The 22,675-nt window shown below is 50.7% G+C and overlaps 1 protein-coding gene across 3 annotated transcripts in view; it reads left to right on the forward strand.

The window, feature by feature from the left end:
- Nucleotides 1–923: 923 nt before the first annotated feature.
- Nucleotides 924–22,675, forward strand: part of TDRP (testis development related protein) — a 133,345-nt gene continuing 111,593 nt past the window's right edge. Inside the window, exon 1 of one of the 3 annotated variants that reach the window (XM_075598240.1) lies at nt 924–1,113. In XM_075598240.1, coding sequence (XP_075454355.1) covers nt 1,111–1,113 — 3 coding nt within the window. In that variant the 5' untranslated portion in view covers nt 924–1,110. Of the gene's footprint in view, nt 1,114–1,298; nt 1,318–22,675 lie in introns of those variants that run through there. The other 2 variants (XM_075598238.1, XM_075598242.1) reach the window with 2 other exon arrangements.

A 22,675-nucleotide genomic window follows, 5' to 3' on the forward strand; every position in this document is an offset into this window, starting at 1 on the left:
AATCTGCACAAGTCCCTTTACATTCTGATTAGTGATTTTCAACAGGGGTTTCTAGGAACCCATGGGTTCCCCGGGCATCCCTAAAGAGTTCCCTGTAATTTCCGGGTCATTTGAAAATGGTACCAAATAAAGAAGAATTTACAATGCACCTGACATCAGACTCGCTATTAGAGAGGGTCGGGGTTCCTTACAATGCATCTGATCTCAGACACGCTATTAGAGAGGGTTGGGGTTCCTTACAAAGCATCTGATCACAGACACGCTATTAGAGAGGGTTGGGGTTCCTTACAATGTATCTGATCTCAGACGCGCTATTAGAGAGGGTTGGCGTTCCTTACAATGCATCTGATCACAGACGTGCTATTAGAGAGGGTTGGCGTTCCTTACAATGCATCTGATCACAGACGTGCTATTAGAGAGGGTTGGCGTTCCTTACAATGCATCTGATCACAGACGTGCTATTAGAGAGGGTTGGGGTTCCTTACAATGCATCTGATCTCCAATGCGCTACTAAAGAGGGTTGGGGTTCCTCAGAAATTCACTATATTATTATAGAGTTCATTAACCAAAAAAAAGTTATTAAACACTGACATACAGTGACGCACGTATTTTTTTACACCGGAGAAATATTGATGTGAACACATTTTTCTGAATAGCTTTTAAGATTTTGGTACTAAATTTGCAAAGCTAATAAGCACACCCTAACCTATGAAACAATAAAAAAAATGGTAAAAGTCTCTGTATTATCACTGCAGTGTATGTTGCTAAATGAGACTGCCCCTTTAAGGGAACAGCTGGTAATCTAACGTGTCACATTTCATTAAATGTTCTTTATCATCATCCTGTGTACAGTTGATTGCACCACGGTGGAGAGTTCACAGTGACATTTTCGCCTTTGTAGATGGGTTGAGAGAGGAAGTGGTTATTGTATTTAACCTCCTTTCAGGTGTTGATCTTCCAGATGCTCCGTATAATAACAGGCCTCTGCAGATCCCGCGCTGTACAAACCTGTAAAGGATGATATTGCAGTATGTCTGGTAGCTGCAGGAGGAGCTGAGCTGTAACAGCATTAATAACAGCACCAGCGATCTCCTACATACAGTGCCTTTCATGGTATGAATTAATTATTATCACTATTACTGTCTTCCTCTGAAACATGCCATCCGCCCGAGGAGAGGGGGGGGGGGTGAATAGTAAGGGGATCGGCGAGCATTTCATTCAATATGCCTGAGACAGGATTCTGCATCACGGATTTGATCTACTTGGATTAAGGGGTATACACTACGCTTAGAAGAAAACGATTACATTTGAAGTGAAGTAAGTCCTGATTCCTATTTTTGTTAATACAAACAAGTCACAGGACATTTTCGTTTCACTGCATCAATGTACCAAGTTCAGATTTGTATTAGTTAAAACAAAAAACAGAAAACATTAAATTATTCTGTATTATTTCACATGTTCTGGTGTATGCAATGTCACACAAAATAGCATTTATTTCTCTGTTTTCGAGAGGTCAGAGACATTGCCTGTGACGTTTATGTTAATAATCATTTATTTGAAAAGTAATGAGATTACAAATGTCTATTATTTGAATTTGACTAAAACGTACGTGAAGAAATATGAAATTAATACTCTGGAGCCAGGTAAATGAGACAAGATAAATGGCTGTAGTAGAGCATATTAATCCAATGACCTTGAACTCCGTGTTTTGACCGGTAATTTTGCAGGAATGCAGTCCTTGAATTAATGCCTGTAACTTATGACCATTTTCTGGGTCACGTTTGAAACAGTGTAAGCGCAAATTGGCTGTAAATTCGCAGCAACTGACCCATGTCAAACACACTGAATTCTGATGTGTATTTAGTTGGGGATATGTTGGTTTAATGTTTAACCAGCGAGGGCACATAGCTGATAAACCAGGAATATCCACACATAATTATTATTTTTTTTCTTCTACATGTAGCCCCCTTTCCCCCGTGTCTAAGGAAACTGCCTGTGGTGCGTTACCTGAGTGGCTCACAGGAGGCCTGATCCTCCGCTGCAGGGAGCCTGGGATGGTCGTGGTCTATCTGATGACAGTGCCTTCACCTTGGAGGGATCCAAGCACAGTTGGATAACCCCTTCCCAGGAACACACAGTAAAGAATAAATATACTCACGGTGATATAACAACTTACCTTTACTGGCAACACATATAACTCAGCAATACCGTACCCCCAGCACAATAACGCCATCCTGGTGAGACCCCCCAAAGTACTGGGGTGCCCTGGGCACCTAACCACCCGGAGTCCACAGAGTCAAACCCACCCAAGGTGTGTGTGGTAGCGCTACCCACAGTGTGTATGGCCGTTGGAGCACTTAGATGGTGATACCTTCCCGGGCACTCCAATACCCGGTACCACTGGACAACACAAAGGATCTGTCTGATCCGCCTCTGTGTGGGGTGAACACCCGCTGGAGTGTCTCACCATAAAGAGTTTCTTAGTAGATGGTGGTCTGGTCCCAGACCACAGGCCGCAAGTCACCGCGCGGCGTCTGTCACTGTGTCCCTGACACTATGCAAGACTGGGGAAGCGTCCCAACATATGGGCCTTCCCTGCAGCGCGCACACACTCTACAGGGAGTCGGGGCCTAGCTTGGACCTGGAGGAATTCTGGCCTAGTCCAGCAGAGCACGGCTCCCTGGACACCAACTTCTTCCTCTCCGTCCTGCTCCCGACTGGCCTGGCTGCATAGCACGCCAAATGTATCTATTCTCAGTAGCCGTGCTTCTGGCAGCCCTATTGGCTGTTCGTGCCCATGTGATAGCAGCCCCTGGGGTTGCTGGGAACTGTAGTCCCTTACGGAGCCCTATTTCTAAAATGGCCACTGCTTGCGCTGTACTGCGCATGCCTTCTGTCACGCATGCGCGGCCCACAAAGATGGCGGCGCCCTGCACAACAGCGTCGCCGCTGAGTTCCGGCGATGCGCTCGCCACCCCGTAACCAGCCCGGTCTGCCTGCAGTCTCGGCGGCACCCGGGCAGCTCCATAGCCATCCCCCTCCTCGGCCAGAGGTAAAAGGGGAACCCATCCAGAATTTAAACCTGCTGTTTTCTAGTAGCTGGACCTTGTTGTATTGTATTGTATGTCTTTATTTATATAGCGCCATAAATGTACATAGCGATTCACAGTAGTAATACATATCATATATAAAACAAATAATATAAATAACAGATCATGGGAATAAGTGCTTCGGACATACTGTAAAAGTAACATTAAGGAAGGAGTACCTGCTCCGAGGAGCTTACAATCTAATTGGTAGGTAGGGAGAACGTACAGAGACAGTAGGAGGGAATACTAGTAAGTGCGTCTGCAGGGGGCCAAGCTTTATGTGTCATGTGTCCATGATTATCCAGTGCTACTCATGTGCTTCTTTCAGCAGATGTGTCTTAAGGTGAGTCTTAAAGGTGGATAGCGAGGGGGCTAATCGGGTATTGAGGGGAAGGGCATTCCAGAGGTGTGGGGCAGAAAGTGAGAAAGGTTTAAGGCGGGAGAGAGCTTTAGATACAAAGGGGGTAGAAAGAAAACATCCTTGAGAAGAACGCAAGAGTCGTGATGGTGCATAACGAGAAATTAGGGCTGAGATGTAGGGAGGGGCAGAAGAATGTAAAGCTTTAAAAGTGAGCAGGAGAATTGAGTGTGAGATACGTGATTTAATCGGAAGCCAGGAGAGGGATTTCAGGAGGGGAGATGCGGAGACAGATTTAGGAAAGAGTAGAGTGATTCTGGCAGCAGCGTTTAGGATAGATTTGAAATTCCCGACACCAAAGTTTAATTTCTTCCTGTGGTAAAGAAAACAAAACGCCTTCCGGGTCACCCATTAGAGAACCGCAACATCATACCCCAATGACATGGCGACTATATATTGGCTCACCAAAATGATGTTACCTGGCAGCCATCTTGTCCCCTCTGGGATGTTCAACTGTAAGTCAGGACCCAGAAGGGTTTCCAGAGCCCAGTTCAGATGTTAGCATCTGGTTACCTATCATTAAATACTGTAGCTACTGTACTTCTTTGTTTCCCTTTTCTCTTAATTTAAAGAAATAGCATACAGTATTCCTTTTAGTCAGTTCCTTAACATCTTGTTTCTAAACACATCACCTCTGACCCTGTGACATTACAGAAGGATAACACTAGCACTATGCTGAGTCTTTAGCATGGAATCATGACAAAACTAAAATAATTTTTTTTAAAGATTTTACTAGTAATTACACCAAAAAAACTTGAATTAATTGGGGGGGAAAAAAACCCCCCACTATAGTTTTAAAAATCATTTGTAATGTTAGTGGGACTTTAAATGATCTTCAGGAGAAGCTTAAGGATGTGTAGTTTTAGGTAAAGCTAAAGATGATGCAGGACACAGGATCAACTAGATCTGTTTTTTATTTTATTTATTTATTCTTAAAACTTTTGCTACCAAAAGGTGCAGCAAAGCATTCAAATATGTTTTTCCTATGTCCTTAGGACTGACCTAAAGACATTTGGCAGCTTTAATATTACTGTAGGTTATTTTGTGACAAATATGTACTGTCCATAATTTATATCAGTATGTAAACAGTATCTATCACTGCCAGCTCTGCTCTCTCCAAATAACTATTTAGGCAGAGTGAACAAGTTTTGTTCATGTTTATTCATTTACATTTCAGCTACTTTCATAATTCAAATATAGCATGGGCCCCCCTGGTCCCCCATAAGCACCTTACCTCCCGGCACGGGTGCGCTAGGCAATTGGAGGCAGGGGGCAGGTCCCGACAGTGTCGGGGAGGTTGCGCATGTGACTGCGTTGCCGGAGGTTCCCGGCGGCTCTCTTTGCAGGGCTCCTCCATCTGCGATAGGGTTGAGCATGCGCAGTGAGTGTCCATAGCCGGCAGCCATTACACCGAGCTTTGCGCATGCGCGAACTGCAGCCAGAGGAGGCTCATAACAGGGACTACAGCCAATAGGGCTGCAACTTCTCCTGGAGGGGAAGATTGCTACATTTGGCGCGCTGCAAGTCACGCCAGTCGGAGCTGGGACAAGGACAGGGTAAGAGGTGTCTGTGGCACCTGCACTAGGCCAGAGATCCCCTATTAGGCCCCAACTCCCACATAGCTTGTGGCTGCTATAGGGACATACCCCTCTGATAGGGACACTGCCCTACTTAGCAACATTAGTGTCAGTGGCCCGCCACACGGTGACAGCGGCCTATGGTCCAGGACCGGGCCACCCTCTATTGAATGAGACATTGTATGGTGGTAAACTCCATGCAGGACCCACCCAATGTAGAGGCGGAGGCTTCACGGAGGACCATCTTGAATCTGTGGATCTCATCTACAGCATCTGCGCGCCCGGGTGGGGACACACCCGGCAGGCACCCAACTCTGCAAGTGCAGCATAAAACACTAGTGGGCAGCACTGTAACACACATTGGGTTGGGCATTGACTTTGTGGACACCGGGTTGGTTGGGTGCCCAAGGGCCCCTAGGTACTGTGGGGACAGTGACCCCAGTGGGAAGGTACGGCCGTGCGTGGCCTGGTGCGTAGGCTGTATATTATATTCCTCTGCACATAGTAAAACTGTTCCGTTATACCACATGTGTATTTCTTATGTGTCCTGTAACAGGGTCATTCTATACAATAGAATAACGTACAGTTGGAGGCGCTACCGAGCATCACTCAGGTGCACCCCAGGTTCCCAGCAGCGGAGGCTCAGATCTCCTGGGCACCAGCAGGTATTGCACAGCCTTCACACACCGTAGCCACACATCTCTCAGGGGGTGGGGGAAAATGCGCTACACAAATATGATCAGTAAAAACCAGAAATATTCCCCAACAATCCCTGACCGGTTAGGTGGAGTGCATATAGGCTGATTTTTATTACGCAGTGTTATTCCATAACCCACTTTCCATACCCTCCAACATTTTCCAAAATACAATAGGTATACACGTCTGTTACACCTTCCACCCCTCAGATACACCCCTACGCTTCATAGATCGCCAACGCCTCTCATACGACCTTCAACACCCCTTATAAAAGACCCCTACTATCCTCCAACACCCCGCTTAAGAACCCCCCAACACATTTACATATAAATACAAAATAAACCGATCCTTACCCCAGACAGCAGGCAGGGCAGGTAGTGGATGAGCAGAGCCATGGGAAAACACCCCTTCCCCGTCGCACAAGATTCTGATTGGTGCATTGTTGCAGGGAAACTGATAGAGCAGGAAAACCAGTCAACTGCATGTAGCAGTAACGAAGGTCAGGCCCAACTTCTGCGTCTGGCCACAAGGGCTTCTGTGCAACCGCTCCAGCTAGGTAAGAGTCAGCATCACTCCCACTCTGTGCTGGCTCCCCGTGAGCTGTCGGTGGTCCTGAGAGTATAATGAAATACATTTGCACTGCATAGTAATTACAGTATGTGTCATAGTGCTTCGCTATTGCGGTGTTGTGTGTTAAAGCCATTTAGTAGGTTTAATCAAAATACTTACACTGTTGCTGTGGTTTTGTCCCTGTGAATCCTCCAAAATTGTGCTTGATTTCACATGATTTTGAGACTAAAATGTCTCTTATGTTTTTGAGATTCTGCCTCAGAGAATAATTCATTTTGTTTTGAATATTTGAAATCTTATGTTCATGCTATAGACCTGCTCCTTTAAATCACATGAAACTTTTTTTTATTATGCTTTTGTTTGGGTCTGCAAAAAATGTAAGAAACTTACTTTAATGCAAGCATATCTCGTTTCTAATATTAGAGTGGCATAGTACTGCTAGCCTCAAATGAATGACCAAAATGTCTAACCTGAAGATATAACTTGAAGGTCTGATAGCTTTACAAATGTATGCCTGAAAGCATAACTTCAATAAACAAATAATATATGTAACACCCTTATCTTATCACCCCCCCATCCCTTAAGGGAGATTTGCTGGTATATAGGGATTGTGGTGCTGTGGTCCTCACCTGTTGGTTCTCAGGAAGCCGAGCCTCCACGATGGTAGGGAGCTTTTGGGTACAGGATTGCCATTGTGGGTGCAGCACCTTTACCTGTAGGGCTCCTGCCATAGGCAGGAGTTCATCCCTGCAGGAACCTCCATAGCATAGAGTAAACATTCTTAAGTGCCAGTAGTAGTACAATAGGTTTATTTGGAGTAACAGCAATTACAGCACAGCACATCATCTCTACATAGCTCCCAGCCCAGGGGTATCATCCCTTCCCTGGACAGGATAGGACTAGGCATCCCAAGGGCTTGATGCCCCCAGGCTAGTCTGAACAGCCCTCCCCCCTAAGGGGTAAGGCAAGAACTCCCACTAGTCCAAGGCTAGAACAGAACAGCCTAGGCAGAACTGCCAGAACTCTCTCCCTGAGGAGCACCGCACAAAAAAGGGGAAGCCCCACCTTTTATACATGGGGGGGGTTAATCCCTCTGCCCCAGTATTTGGGCAGGACTAGATGACTCACAGGCATCACCCCACTATCCATGTAACTCAGCTAGTATCCTCCCAGGCAGACAGGGCCTGTAACTGAAACAAAGTGTCTTCCAGGAGACAATTCACATGCTATACCATGTGACAGGGGATTAACCCCATCACTACCTGCCTTTACCAGGGTTTACAATACTAGGCAAATAAATAAATCCAGGCCATAAATATAGCCTGGGGCTACATATACACATAACATATACATACATACATACATACATACACACACACATACATATATATATATATATATATATATATATATATATATATATATATATATATATATATATATATATATATATATATATATATATACTAGCTGAGAGACCCGGCGTTGCCCGGGATGTAATGTTCCCGTTCCTCTCTCTCCTCCCCCCTCTCTCTGTTTGTCCCCCATTCACATCAATCCAGTCCCCCCCCTCCCTCCCTCCTTTACAGCTTCATGTAGCGTGTGTGCGTCAGTCACTGTGTGTTTGCTCGCGCGTCAGTGAGTCTGAGGCAGAAACACAAACACACACAGACTGACTGACGCACACACAGTCAGTGTGTGCCTCAGTCAGTGTGTGCGTGCGTCAGTCAGGCTTTGTGTGCGCATCAGTCAGTGTGTGCGTGCGGCAGTCAGTCAGTGTGTGCGCGCGGGGCGTCAAAGGCAGGGGGGGGCGTCAAAGGGAGGGGGGGGCGTCAAAGGGAGGGGGGGCGTCAAAGGGAGGGGGGGGGGGCGTCAAAGGGAGGGGGGGGGCGTCAAAGGGAGGGGGGGGCGTCAAAGGGAGGGGGGGGGGCATCAAAGGGAGGGGGGGGGCATCAAAGGGAGGGGGGGGCGTCAAAGGGAGGGGGGGGGCGTCAAAGGGAGGGGGGGGGCGTCAAAGGGAGGGGGGGGGCGTCAAAGGGAGGGGGGGGGGCGTCAAAGGGAGGGGGGGGCGTCAAAGGGAGGGGGGGGGGGCGTCAAAGGGAGGGGGGGGCGTCAAAGGGAGGGGGGGGGGCGCCTCAAAGGCATGGATTCCTCCCCCTGCATTTCCTGCAGTGGACAGGAGGGGGGGGGCAGTGGACAGGAGGGGGGGGGCAGTGGACAGGAGGGGGGGTGGGGCAGTGGACAGGAGGGGGGGGGCAGTGGACAGGAGGGGGGGGCAGTGGACAGGAGGGGGGGGCAGTGGACAGGAGGGGGGGGGCAGTGGACAGGAGGGAGGGGGCAGTGGACAGGAGGGGGGGGCAGTGGACAGGAGGGGGGGGGCAGTGGACAGGAGGGGGGGGGGCAGTGGACAGGAGGGGGGGGGCAGTGGACAGGAGGGGGGGGCAGTGGACAGGAGGGGGGGGGCAGTGGACAGGAGGGGGGGGGGGCAGTGGACAGGAGGGGGGGGGGCAGTGGACAGGAGGGGGGGGGCAGTGGACAGGAGGGGGGGGGGCAGTGGACAGGAGGGGGGGGGCAGTGGACAGGAGGGGGGGGGCAGTGGACAGGAGGGGGGGGCAGTGGACAGGAGGGGGGGGGCAGTGGACAGGAGGGGGGGGGCAGTGGACAGGAGGGGGGGGGCAGTGGACAGGAGGGGGGGGGCAGTGGACAGGAGGGGGGGGCAGTGGACAGGAGGGGGGGGCAGTGGACAGGAGGGGGGGGCAGTGGACAGGAGGGGGGGGCAGTGGACAGGAGGGGGGACAGGAGGGGGGACGCAGTGGACAGGAGGGGGGACGCAGTGGACAGGAGGGGGGGGCAGTGGACAGGAGGGGGGGGGCAGTGGACAGGAGGGGGGGGCAGTGGATAGGAGGGGGGGGCAGTGGACAGTGACACACACACACACACACACACACACCTCAGTTGATGCGCCCTTTCTCAGTTCCGTTTGGCGCCGGAGGTGGGGAGCGACACCTACCTGTACTTCCGGGCGCCGCCACCGTCTGACTCGGCGCCGCGAGGGAGGAAGGGGGTCCGCCATCTTACGCGCCGCGTGGCAGCTGCGGGAAGCGAGGTGATTTGGAGCGGGGAGGGGGGAGAGGTGATTTGGAGCGGGGAGAGGTGATTTGGAGCGGGGAGAGGTGATTTGGAGCGGTGAGGGGGAGAGGTGATTTGGAGCGGTGAGGGGGGAGAGGTGATGCCGCTGGGGAGGGGGAAAGGTGATTTGGAGCGGGGAGGGGGAGAGGTGATGCCGCTGGGGAGGGGGAGAGGTGATGCCGCTGGGGAGGGGGAAGAGGTGATGCCGCTGGGGAGGGGGAAGATGTGATGCCGCTGGGGAGGGGGAAGAGGTGATGCCGCTGGGGAGGGGGAAGAGGTGATGCCGCTGGGGAGGGGGAAGAGGTGATGCCGCTGGGGAGGGGGAAGAGGTGATGCCGCTGGGGAGGGGGAGAGGTGATGCCGCTGGGGAGGGGGAAGAGGTGATGCCGCTGGGGAGGGGGAAGAGGTGATGCCGCTGGGGAGGGGGAAGAGGTGATGCCGCTGGGGAGGGGGAAGAGGTGATGCCGCTGGGGAGGGGGAAGAGGTGATGCCGCTGGGGAGGGGGAAGAGGTGATGCCGCTGGGGAGCGGGGAGAGGTGATTTGGAGAGGGGAGAGAGGTGTGTGTGTGTGTGTGTGTTTTATTTATTTTTTTGGACCTTTGGCCCGTCACTCCGCCTCAGGCCAATGAGAGGTGTGGGGGGCGGGCCAAGGGGGTGGTGTGAGTGTGTGAGGCCAATGAGAGGTGTGCGGGGGCGGGCGGGCCAAGGGACCAATGAGATTGCCGCTAGGGACACCGGACATCCAGCAGGCAGGCATGCATGCAGGCAGGCAGGCAGGCAGGCAAACATACAGTGCTTTCACTAATATAGTATAAGATATATATATATATACACACGTTAACGAAAAAAGTATCCCAACTATAGCACTCTAGCATACAAAAATATCAAATTTATTAAATACATCACACAAAACAAATCACAATTAAAAATGTCCACAGTATCCCTGAAGCAAAAATTACAGCTGAAAAACCTCACTAATAAATGAATATAAACCTCTGTTAAATACCGTATTTCCTCGATTCTAAGACGCACTTTTTTTCCCAATTTCACATGTCTGAAATAGGGACGCGTCTTAGAATCAATGTACTAAAAAAACAAAACAAAAAAAACGCTAGGGGGTGCTGCTGAAGGGGGGCGCTGCAGCTTTCAGCGTTTTACCAAAAGATGCGGTAGTCGGCTGCTTGAACAACGGCCCCCCGTCCGCTCTCCCCCCTGTGACTCTCAGTTGATGTTGCTTGCTGGGTTGAAGTGCTGGTCCCCATGCGACACACAGATGATTTCAGCAGTGCGGCTGCCAGCACCAGAAGCCATCTGCCCGCCCCCCCTCTGCTTCTAACAGCGGTGTGGCGGAGGCAACATGAACTGCCCGCCCCCCTCTGTGAATCACAGCTGTGGCTATTGGCCGCAGGAGCCCTCCCCCCACCCCTCTGTGACCCACAGCAGTGCGACTGTAGCAGCACCACGAGCTGCCTTCCTCCCCCGCTACTCAGCTCCCCCCACCTGCTACTCACAGCTGCGGCTGCCAGTCCCACGAGCACCTCGCCCCCCCTCTGCTACTCACAGCTTCTGCTGCCAGCCCCACGAACCCTCCGCCCCCCTCTGCTACTCACAGCTTCAGCTGCCAGCCCCACGAACCCTCCGCCCCCCTCTGCTACTCACAGCTTCGGCTGCCAGCCCCACGAACCCTTCGCCCCCCTCTGCTACTCACAGCTTCGGCTGCCAGCCCCACGAACCCTCCGCCCCCCTCTGCTACTCACAGCTTCGGCTGCCTGCCCCACGAACCCTCCGCCCCCCTCTGCTACTCACAGCTTCGGCTGCCAGCCCCACAAACCCTCCGCCCCCCTCTGCTACTCACAGCTTCGGCTGCCAGCCCCACGAACCCTCTGACCACCCTCCCCTGTCTCTGTGTGTGTCTCTGTCACTGTGTGTGTGTGTGTATGTGTCTCTCTGTGTGTGTCTCCCTCCATTGTCTCCCTCCCCCTTCCCTACATATCAAGACATAATAACAATCAACTGTTCCTTAGCAGGTCTTACAATTAGGTAAATACAACCTCAGATGAACAACAACACATGACATATTACACTGTCATGATTTATTTAACAAAAATAAAGCCAAAATAGAGAAGCCATGTGTGAAAAACTAAGTATACCTTATGATTCAATAGATTGTAGAACCACCTTTTGCAGCAATAACTAGAAGTAATCATTTTCTGTATGATTTTATCAGCCTCTCACATCGTTGTGGAGGAATTTTGGCCCACTCTTCTTTACAACATTGCTTCAGTTCATTGAGATTTGTGGGCATTTATTTATGCACAGCCCTCTTAAGGTCCAGTCACAGCATTTCAATCGAGTTGAGGTCTGGACTTTTGCAACACCTTGATTCTTTTATTTTTCAGCCATTCTGTTGTTGATTTGCTGGGGTGCTTGGGATCATTGTCCTGTGCATGACCCAGCTTTAGCTGTCGGACAGATGGCCTCACATTTGACTCTAGAATATTTTGGTATACAGAGGAGTTCATCATGGTCGACTCAATGACTGCAAGGTTCCCAGGTCCTGTGGCTGCAAAACAAGCCCAAATCATCACCCCTCCACCACCGTGCTTGACAGTTGGTATGAGGTGTTTGTGTTGATATGCTGTGTTTGGTTTTCGCCAAACGTGGCGCTGTGCATTATGGCCATACATCTCCACTTTGGTCTCGTCTGTCCAAAGGACATTGTTCCAGAAGTTTTGTGGTTTGTTCAGATGCAACTTTGCTAACCTAAGCCGTGCTGCCATGTTCTTTTTAGAGAGAAGAGGCTTTCTACCGGTAACCCTTCCAAACAAATCATACTTGTTCAGTCTTTTTCTAATTGTACTGTCATGAACTTTAACATTTAACACGCTAACTGAGGCCTGTGGAGTCTGAGATGTAACTCTTGGTTTTTTTTGCAATTTCTCTGCGCATTGCACGGTCTGACCTTGGGGTTAATTTGCTGGGAGGTCCACTCCTGGGAAGATTGCTAATTGTCTTGAATGTTTTCCACTTTTGAATAATTTTTCTCACTGTAGAATGATGGACTTTAAATTGTTTGGAAATGGCCTTATAACCCTTCCCAGATTGATGGGCAGCAACAATTGCTTCTTTAAGATCATTGCTGATGTCTTTCCTCCTTGGCATTGTGTTAACACACACCTGAATGCTCCAAACCAGCAAACTGCTAAAACTTCGGCTTTAATAGAGGTGGTCACACTTGCTGATGATTAATGAATCCAGGGCATTTGATTAACAGCACCTGTCTGCTACTTAGCATCTTAATTCTTATGGAAACAGTAAGGGTGTACTTGGTTTTTCACACATAGCTTCTCCATTTTGGCTTTATTTTTGTTAAATCATGACACGGTGTAATATGTCATGTGTTGTTGTTCATCTGAGGTTATATTTACCTAATTTTAAGACCTGCTAAGGAACAGATGATTGTTATTATGTCCTGATATGTAAAAAATTTAAAAAGGGTGTACTTTCTTTTTCACACAACTGTAGCCAACCTATTCATCTTAGGTGTTATATTTATTTTTTTTAGACAAAACAAACAAAGCGCACAACACTCATCGTGAAAAAGTAATAAACTGTGTTTATAAATAAGGTATTTCAAGGTTAAGCGTACATCAAGATAGACTTAATCAGGCATAGAAAGCCACACCGTGGCAGTTACCAACAGCCGCAACCAGGAACCACCGGGATCTCACCCCCCTTTGCACACTCAGGTCAGGGGGGCGAGATCCCGGTGGTTCCTGGTTGCGGCTGTTGGTAAGTGTTGTGCGCTTTGTTTGTTTTGTTGTTTGTAGATTCTAGGGTCTTGGGCTACCATTTACACAGCAGCAGACGCTCATCTACATTGGTAAACACTTAATTACTTGATCCACTTTTATCACATGGTTGGGTGTATTTGATTTAATTATTATCACTGATACACTTTTATTAAGTTAGATTTCTTGTGCGCACTTATCTGTTTTTTCTGTTTGTTTGATGTAGCCAGGTCTCCCCACACCGTCCGTGCCCCCCTCACCTAGCTGCCGATCGCGGGGGCCGCTGCGTCCAATGGCGGCTCCGTCCGGCGATGGCAGGGGAGAGGGCGGTCAGGTCCCGGCTCGGGGGTTGCCAAGGCCGCACGCGCGTCACAGGGCTCCTGGAGCCGGGCGGTAAGGGTGCCGCCATTCCCCCTTAGCTCGCGCATGCGCAGTGGTCGTGCATGCGCAGTTAGAGCCCCAGAGTCAGGGCGAAGTTGCGCGAGGGCTAGGTTAGGCAGGGAGAGGTTGAGGCGGCCCCCAAAGACTCGCGCATGCGCAGGGCAAGTGCGCACGCGGCCCCAATGCCAGGATAGGCTCTATGGTACTACAACTCCCATGGAGCATAGCGAGGGAGGCATCAGGTGCCTCATAGGAGCCAATAGGGCTGAAGGATTGCCCTGGAGCGAGAAAGGATACATTTCGCGGGCTTGCAGCACGTTGGGCAGTCAGAGACCGGAGCAGCCCAGGGAAGGAGGTAGGGTACAGGAGTCAGGGACTCCATGTACTAGGCCAGCACCCCCAGGGCCCGAGATAGCTCAGCTCCCCAGTAAGGTGAGCGTTGCCAGGGGCAGCCCTCAGGTTAGGGACCCTGCCACTTACATTAGTGGGAGCTGGGAAAGGAAGGTTATAGAGAGTTGGAGTCAGGGAGCTGTGAGGGAAGGAAGGGTGCGGGGAGCGAGTGCAGCTCCTGCCCCATATAGGTACCCACAACCCCTGTTAGGCCCCTAGGAGTTTTCCCCAAAGCCACTTTAGGTTGCGTTACTACAGGGACAGGCCCTAGGTTAGGGTTCCTGTCACGTTAGAGCCCAGGGTTAGTTAGGGACTCAGTGGATGCTGCTGTCCCTGTGAAGAGGTTCGGACCCACGTTGGGGTCCGCAGAGACTATTCCAGAGGGAGACCGCCCTGGCGGTCCGCGTACAAAGGAGTTCGGTTGGAGGATCAGACGGATTCATCACACGTCTGACCCTTTGCGAAACCAGTTGCTGATCCGAGTACCGGAGTGCTCGGCAGGTACCATACAGTCATAAGTGCACCAACGGGCCCCTTAGTGTAACTGTGACTGCGCAGTCACCCACGTTCTCTCCAAGAGTGCGGGACATTGGGTGGGGTTCTCGGGACACTGGGTGGGATCACCTGTTGTTGGGGAAGCGTCCTGCGCGACGCAGTAGGTGTCTCCTCTAGAGAGGGACACAGGTTATATTATGGTATTACCGTGATATGTTGTTTGCATGTTAGTAAAGTCATTAGATATTATACCTCACCGTGTATGTTATTATTGATTGTCCTGCGAGGAACCACTCCCCCTCTGGTGGGAGCCATCGCAGGTGGAGGCGCTGAATTGAGTAAGTGGTTACCCCTAGTATAATTGCCCCAGGTTCCCCGTGGCGGAAGCTCAGCCCTCCTGCGAGCCAACAGGTAATGCACCACACCTATGGTAACACCGTATGTTCCTTGCACCCACATCAGATCTGCGATTGGGGGGGGGAATACCTGTTACATTTGGAGGCGCTGCTGAGATAGACCTGGGGTGCCCTGTTTTCATTTTTCCAAATTGGCCGATTTATATTTTTCACCATGTTTGGGCCTGCAAGCAATGAGGCCCACGAACGAACCAAGAGGACAGAAGTATCCCCGCGACATGTGCTCGTAGTAGGGGATGTTCCCAGTAGTGCCGTGAAGTTGAGGGAAATTTGTGAGGCCCTAGGGAGACTCCTGGGCATAGACCAAGGGTGGAAGAGGATAGAGCACCGGTACGACCCCACTGACCAGTGTTGTAGACTATGGCTAGTAACGGATCAGGAAATATGCCGGGAAAATGTCCCTCCGACCTTACATTTCCCAGGGGCCCCACCCGAAGGCTACCCTCTTGCATACTCAGAGAGCCTTAGTGAGATTACCAGACCTGTGATCAAAATGGAGGCTCCCTCATCAAGGGAGTCACACCTAAAATGGCGTCTCCTGCCAAAGCAGGAGAGCACATGTGCTGCTAACTGCAAGCCTGCACTAAATTGTGTTGCAGAAATCCGTCCGGGACTGGCCGGAAAACCAGAGCTCCGCCCCCGCAATGTGAGTGACTCAGTGATAGAGCGAGCCCCTCCTTTACATTCCACCAGGGGGAGCAAGCAAAGTGAACAGCCATCAGCAACTGCTGTTCCCATTAAAAACAATACAGAGTGCAGAGAAATACACCCTCATTTATATGGAGCATGGCGGTCTAAAGGAGGGAAAATATCCTTTCTGGTGTGCCCGTGCCTACAAAAGGACTTGAGTCTATCTGGTGGTATGGACTTTAACCATTTTAGGCTACCAATAGAATATTGGGTGGCCGTGGTGGAGGACGAGGGGTGTATACGATGTGTTTGTAATCAGTGTGACTTCCCAGGTGGCAAACAGACCTGGGGCCCCGAGTGTGCCAGCTGCGGGGCACAGTTTATAAAGCCTGTGCTGCTGCAGTCTACAGTCCCAGATCCCAAGCAGGAATCTCAGATGGCAGAACACAGAGATGAAGATGCTGTTACTTGCTCTACCTCAACCACGGAGGTGGAGGAGCTGACAGACAAGGCTGCCCTAGTCCCCCGTTGCAACCAAGAGGGAAGGACTGAGGCCCAGCCAGCTACGGAAAAGGACGAACCATCGGTGGCGATGCGCCTACCGGCGAACCACCCCAGCAGTGAGACAGAGGAATGACAGGGTAAGGTGTCTGTACCCCCATCTTCTTTCAGTGATTTCAGCAGCCAGCCACTTGTGGTGATGCGCCAGCCGGCGGACCACACCAGTGAAGTTGGAGCCAAAGAATCAACTACCTCCGTTACAGTGCATCCAGATGCTGTGGGCCTGTGTGCCCTACAACGGCCAGTCTGGCCTACAGAGGTACCATCGGTCCCAGGCTTGGGATCAGTACCTGTTGACGACGACAAGGGTGAGTTGACTGCCCCAGGGGTGTTGAGTGTGAGCCTCCAGGTGACCGCGGAGCATGATAGCTTCTTAAGTCTGGACACCAGGGCGAATGGCTCCACTCGACATCGCGTCCTGGTGGAGGTGTCCCCCCTAGAAGATAGCTGTCCCGCAGAGCGAGTGGACCAGTACCCACTGCCTATCGTTCCAGATGAAGAGAAACCCATCGCAAGCCAGCAGAGTGGTAAGGAACCCCCTTGCTCCCCACAGGCTCCGATGGAGGTGGCCGTGAAAAAGGCCAGAGTTACGGCTACTGAACTGAGTATGAGCCCGTGCGCTCTAACCCATATGGTCCCAGGACTGGGATCCTACGCTCCCGAGTTTCAGGACAGCGAGTGGACTGTCCCAGACGTGTTGTGGACCGGTCCCGATACAGCCGAGGTGGGAACTGACAGCGTCCCCGAGGACCGGTTGGCCACCGCGAATCACCGCCGTGGTAAGGTATCTACCCTTTACCCCCTGCCAGGCGAAGCAGAAACTTTGGGTAAAGAGACAGTGTCCTATTCTCGCTTCTCAATGGAAGCTGTGTACGTACGTAGGGACAAGGACTGTGTGGCACGGGAGCTAGTAGAAGTTGCCTCCTTTGCACCCAAGATGAAGCGGCCCATCCACCAAGTAGTGGACCGCAGGAAAGGTTCTGGCCGCCTAGCCTGCTGCTTCCAGGCCGTGGATGACCGGGTAAAGACCGGTTTGAAAGACACTGTGCTATTCCTTCCACCAGGGGGAGGAAGTAGTACTGAACCAGTGACTGTTATCCCAGAGTGTGCTCTCTGAGAGATTCACCCAGGGGAGGCTCACAGACGCAAAAGTGAGGTACCCCCACCTGATCAGTTAGGGGCACCCCACAAATGGTCTCAGCAAGCAGCTGATACTCAGTTGGTCTCGGGAATTAGTGGGTGTGATATGCCATGTAATTTTTCATTGTGTGAAAATGTGCCATGTTTTCAGGATGTTGAAGTCGACCTGCTTAGTGTACCAATTATGTCATGCAATTTTTTATTGTATAAACTTATGTCGAGCAATGGTGTTCCCCAAGCGGGGACGTTGGATTTTCCACCAGGGGGAGGATGTAGCCAGGTCTCCCCACACCGTCCGTGCCCCCCTCACCTAGCTGCCGATCGCGGGGGCCGCCGCGTCCAATGGCGGCTCCGTCCGGCGATGGCAGGGGAGAGGGCGGTCAGGTCCCGGTTCGGGGGTTGCCAAGGCCGCGTGCGCGTCATAGGGCTCCCGGAGCCGGGCGGTAAGGGCGCCGCCATTGCCCCTTAGCTCACGCATGCGCAGTGGTCGCGCATGCGCAGTTAGAGCCCCAGAGTCAGGGCGAAGTTGCGCGAGGGCTAGGTTAGGCAGGGAGAGGTTGAGGCGGCCCCCAAAGACTCGGGCATGCGCAGGGCAAGTGCGCACGCGGCCCCAATGCCAGGATAGGCTCTATGGGACTACAACTCCCATGGAGCATAGCGAGGGAGGCATCAGGTGCCTCATAGGAGCCAATAGGGCTGAAGGATTGCCCTGGAGCGAGAAAGGATACATTTCACGGGCTTGCAGCATGTTGGCCAGTCAGAGACCGGAGCAGCCCAGGGAAGGAGGTAGGGTACAGGAGTCAGGGACTCCATGTACTAGGCCAGCACCCCCAGGGCCCGAGATAGCTCAGCTCCCCAGTAAGGAGAGTGTTGCCAGGGGCAGCCCTCAGGTTAGGGACCCTGCCACTTACATTAGTGGGAGCTGGGAAAGGAAGGTTATAGAGAGTTGGAGTCAGGGAGCTGTGAGGGAAGGAAGGGTGTGGGGAGCGAGTGCAGCTTCTGCCCCATATAGGTACCCACAACCCAGGTAGGCCCCAACTCCCCACTAGTTTAGTGGGTAAATGCTTAGGGAGGCCCAAGATAGGGACGCTGCCCTTAGTGTAGAGTGCTGCCTTGTCAGAGTCACGGCTGTTAGTGCTGTGAGGTCTGACAGGCAGGCACCTTGTTGCGCAGCACGTTGGCTGCAGCATCCAGTGAGCTACAGCTTGCTGCTGTAGGCACTGGGACTCGGTAAGTGTTATTAAGCATAGTCAGGCCGGGAAGAGTTAGGGGAGTGGGGCAGGTTATTAACCCCTGTTAGGCCCCTAGGAGTTTTCCCCAAAGCCACTTTAGGTTGCGGTACTACAGGGACAGGCCCTAGGTTAGGGTTCCTGTCATGTTAGAGCCCAGGGTTAGTTAGGGACTCAGCGGATGCTGCTGTCCCTGTGAAGAGGTTCGGACCCACGTTGGGGTCCGCAGAGACTATTCCAGAGGGAGACCGCCCTGGCGGTCCGCGTACAAAGGAGTTCGGTTGGAGGATCAGACGGATTCATCACACGTCTGACCCTTTGCGAAGCCAGTTGCTGATCCGAGTACCGGAGTGCTCGGCAGGTACCATACAGTCATAAGTGCACCAACGGGCCCCTTAGTGTAACTGTGACAGCGCAGTCACCCACGTTCTCTCCAAGAGTGCGGGACATTGGGTGGGATTCTCGGGACACTGGGTGGGATCACCTGGTGTTGGGGAAGCGTCCTGCGCGACGCAGAAGGTGTCTCCTCTAGAGAGGGACACAGGTTATATTATGGTATTACCGTGATATGTTGTTTGCATGTTAGTAAAGTCATTAGATATTATACCTCACCGTGTATGTTATTATTGATTGTCCTGCGAGGAACCACTCCCCCTCTGGTGGGAGCCATCGCAGGTGGAGGCGCTGAATTGAGTAAGTGGTTACCCCTAGTATAATTGCCCCAGGTTCCCCGTGGCGGAAGCTCAGCCCTCCTGCGAGCCAACAGGTAATGCACCACACCTATGGTAACACCGTATGTTCCTTGCACCCACATCAGATCTGTGATTGGGGGGGGGAATACCCGTTACATTAATATGTCATGTGTTGTTGTTCATCTGAGGCTGTATTTACCCAATTTTAAGACCTGCTAAGGAACAGATGATTGTTATTATGTCCTGATATGTAAAACCATAGAATTCAAAAAGGGTGTACTTTCTTTTCACATAACTGTGTGTATATATATAATATATATATATATATATATATATATATATATATATACACATACATACATACATACACACACACACACACACACACACACACACACACACACATATTTTTGTTTTTTTAAATACTGCTTCCAGTAGGATATACTTATGTGCTTATGCCTAAGGAAAGAACAATGCAGAGATTCCAAGCTGGTACTGTATGATCAGACCATTTGAAGACGTTTACACCAATATGTACAATCAGTACTAAAAAAGGAAAGAGCAATTTGCAAAAGAAAAGAAATACAACTATTTTTTTCTTGCTTATTTAAAAAAAAAAAAAAAAAACTAGATACAATACACGCACACAATAGTGAAGTCATACTGTACTAGGATTGGCTCGCTGTGTTCTTTGTGTTACAGTTGTGTATAACAGGGGCTAAGTAATATTTTGCAGATCACATGCCAATACATTTTCCATAGAGAAAATAGCCAATAACTCTGCAGTGAATAAGCGGCAGAAGCAGGAAATCTGTCCTGTGTCTTAAAGGGGTTATGTATCAAGTATCCACAATGCAAACTGGAGGAAATATGTTTCAGGTTTTTTGTACCAGTTTTGCAGACAGGAGACTTTGATACATAGCATACTTAGGCTCAGATCCACAAAAAGGGTACTAAGCTTTAGCACGGCTTTATTCCCAGTCCTATGAATGTAAGCTGAGGCGTGCTAAAGCTTAGCACCCTTTTGTGGATCTGGGCCTTACATGTATATGTAGCATGATACAAATAGTGCAAATGTGGAGCAAAAAAGTACAGTAGGTCCCCGCATCTCAGCGATCCGCCAATACAGCGGTACTGAGAAGGGTGGCTGCCATGTTCGCACACGTGCAGAAGGGGGAGCGGGCGAGTTCGTGCATGTGCAGAAGGGATAGGAGAGACGGAAAATTGCCGGTGGACGCAGCAAATGCTATGTTCCGCTCTTTGGCGATTTTCGCTTTCCGGCGGTAGCCTGGAACGGAACCTGCAGTATGAGTGGGGCCCTACTGTACCACATATCAAAGAAAAGCAATGAGGTTATTTACTGCCACCTCCACTTATCTGTGGCCCTTCAAACATGTAAATGCATGAGTCTGGTTCCCATTTTGTCACATCATCAGCCTCTTTTAGAGGGAGGTACGGGTTGATGGATTAATGGAATGCAAAGTCCTGCATTGTTTTGTTGCAATCCTGTCCATGAAAACGTTTCTGAAGCAAACTGTGATTTGGTTATTTTTGGGTTGTGCTTTAACTCCAGCTTGGAATCTGGTAACATTGAAGCACATGCTCCCTCCCAAGTCCCGTAGGCTACATGTGGCTGGATCTATCCCTCCATCCTCAGAGAGCCGGGAAGGGGGTGACATCCTGTGCTGTAGTTGAAACAGATGGGGTTGGGAGATAAAAGCCAGGAAGGAAATTAGGAATTGATTCTTTTGTGTGGTGGTATAATTTACGCATGAGAAGAGGTGCTATTCAATAAAGAAATAAAGAAGCAACAGGAATTATGTGATTTTTAAACCACTCTTGGTTTTCAGATCTTGATCATTTTTATTGGACATAGAAGAATATCTAAATGTTTCACATGAGCTTTCCTCTAACCTCTCTAATTTCTTAAAACGAAGTACCTAAACAAAATAAGAATATCATAAATGAACAAAGATAACTTACAGTCTACATCAAGAGTTCTCAAACTTTTCATTACGATGAGCAATTTTAAGAATCCTCTTAAATATAAAAGGTACCGAATTAGATCTATTAACCACTATAATATAAAGATATTTAAAATATATATCTTAATAGAAATGTCAGTATCCTCTAAGTGTCACTGTATCCACATAGCTGGTTGAAATTTGTTAACCCAGGACTAGGGCTTCTGTGTTCCATGGCTAAACAAACATTTACATGCATGCACACCTCAGTCTGACAAAACATTCAGTTCTGCAATTACTGAAATAGAGCCCTTTTTGAAGTGAAACTTCTTTAGCGGCACCTACCACATGAGCAAAATTCCGTGGCAGTGAATGGAGTTGATTGATGCGGAAGTGATGTCACTGCTGGCAGAAAAGGCTATCAGCAACATTCATGGCCACTGAATTTTGCCAGCTTCCACCAGCAGGAGTCAAAACACATACACGCCGCCGTGAGTTGCCGCCACCTCATCAAACCTCCCACCCCCGCGAGTTGCCGCCACCTCCTCCTCATCATCCCGCCGCCCCCTTGTGAGTTGCCACTGCCGCCTCCTCATCAAACCTGCCGCCCGCCCCCCCGTGAGTTGCTGCCGCCATCTCCTCCTCCTCAACCCTTCTACGAGTTGCTGCCGATGATCATCATCAACCCCCCCGTGAGCCAGCTACTGCCGATGAACCCTCCCGCCCCTCTCCATGTTGCACCCACTGATCCCCTATCTCCCTGCTATATCCACTGATCCTCTCTCCCCTCTACTGCATGCACTGATCCCCTCTCACCCTCCTGCATCCACTGATCCCCTCTCCTGCATCCACTGATCCCCTTTCTACTGCATCCATTGATCCCTCTCTCCCTCCTGCATCCACTGATCCCCTCCTGCATCCACTGATCCTCTCACCCCCTCTCCTGCATGCACTGATCCCCTCTCATCCTCCTGCATCCACTGATCCCCTCTCCTGCATCCACTGATCCCTCTCTCCCTCCTGCATCCACTGATCCCTCTCTCCCTCCTGCATCCACTGATCCTTTCACCCCCTCTCCTGCATGCACTGATCCCCTCTCTCCCTCCTGCATCCACTGATCCCTCTCTCCTGCATCCACTGATCCCCTCTCCTGCATCCATTGATCCCTCTCTCCCTCCTGCATCCACTGATCCCTCTCCTGCATCCACTGATCCTCTCACCCCCTCTCCTGCTTGCACTGATCCCCTCTCTCCCTCCTGCATCCACTGATCCCCTCTCTCCCTCCTGCATCCACTGATCCCCTCTCTCCCTCCTGCATTCACTGGTCCCCTTTCACCCTCCTGCATCCCCTCTCCTTCCTGCATCCACTGATCTCCTCTCTCCTGCATCCACTGATCCCCTCTCTCTCTCCTGTATCCACTGATCCCCTCTATCCCTCCTGCATCCCCTGATCCCCCTCTCTCACACCTGCATCCCATGATCCCCCTCACTCCTGCATCCCATGATC

This window comes from Ascaphus truei, chromosome 4 (genome assembly GCF_040206685.1).
Source record: "Ascaphus truei isolate aAscTru1 chromosome 4, aAscTru1.hap1, whole genome shotgun sequence".
In the NCBI taxonomy this organism is placed as follows: Eukaryota; Metazoa; Chordata; class Amphibia; order Anura; family Ascaphidae; genus Ascaphus; species Ascaphus truei.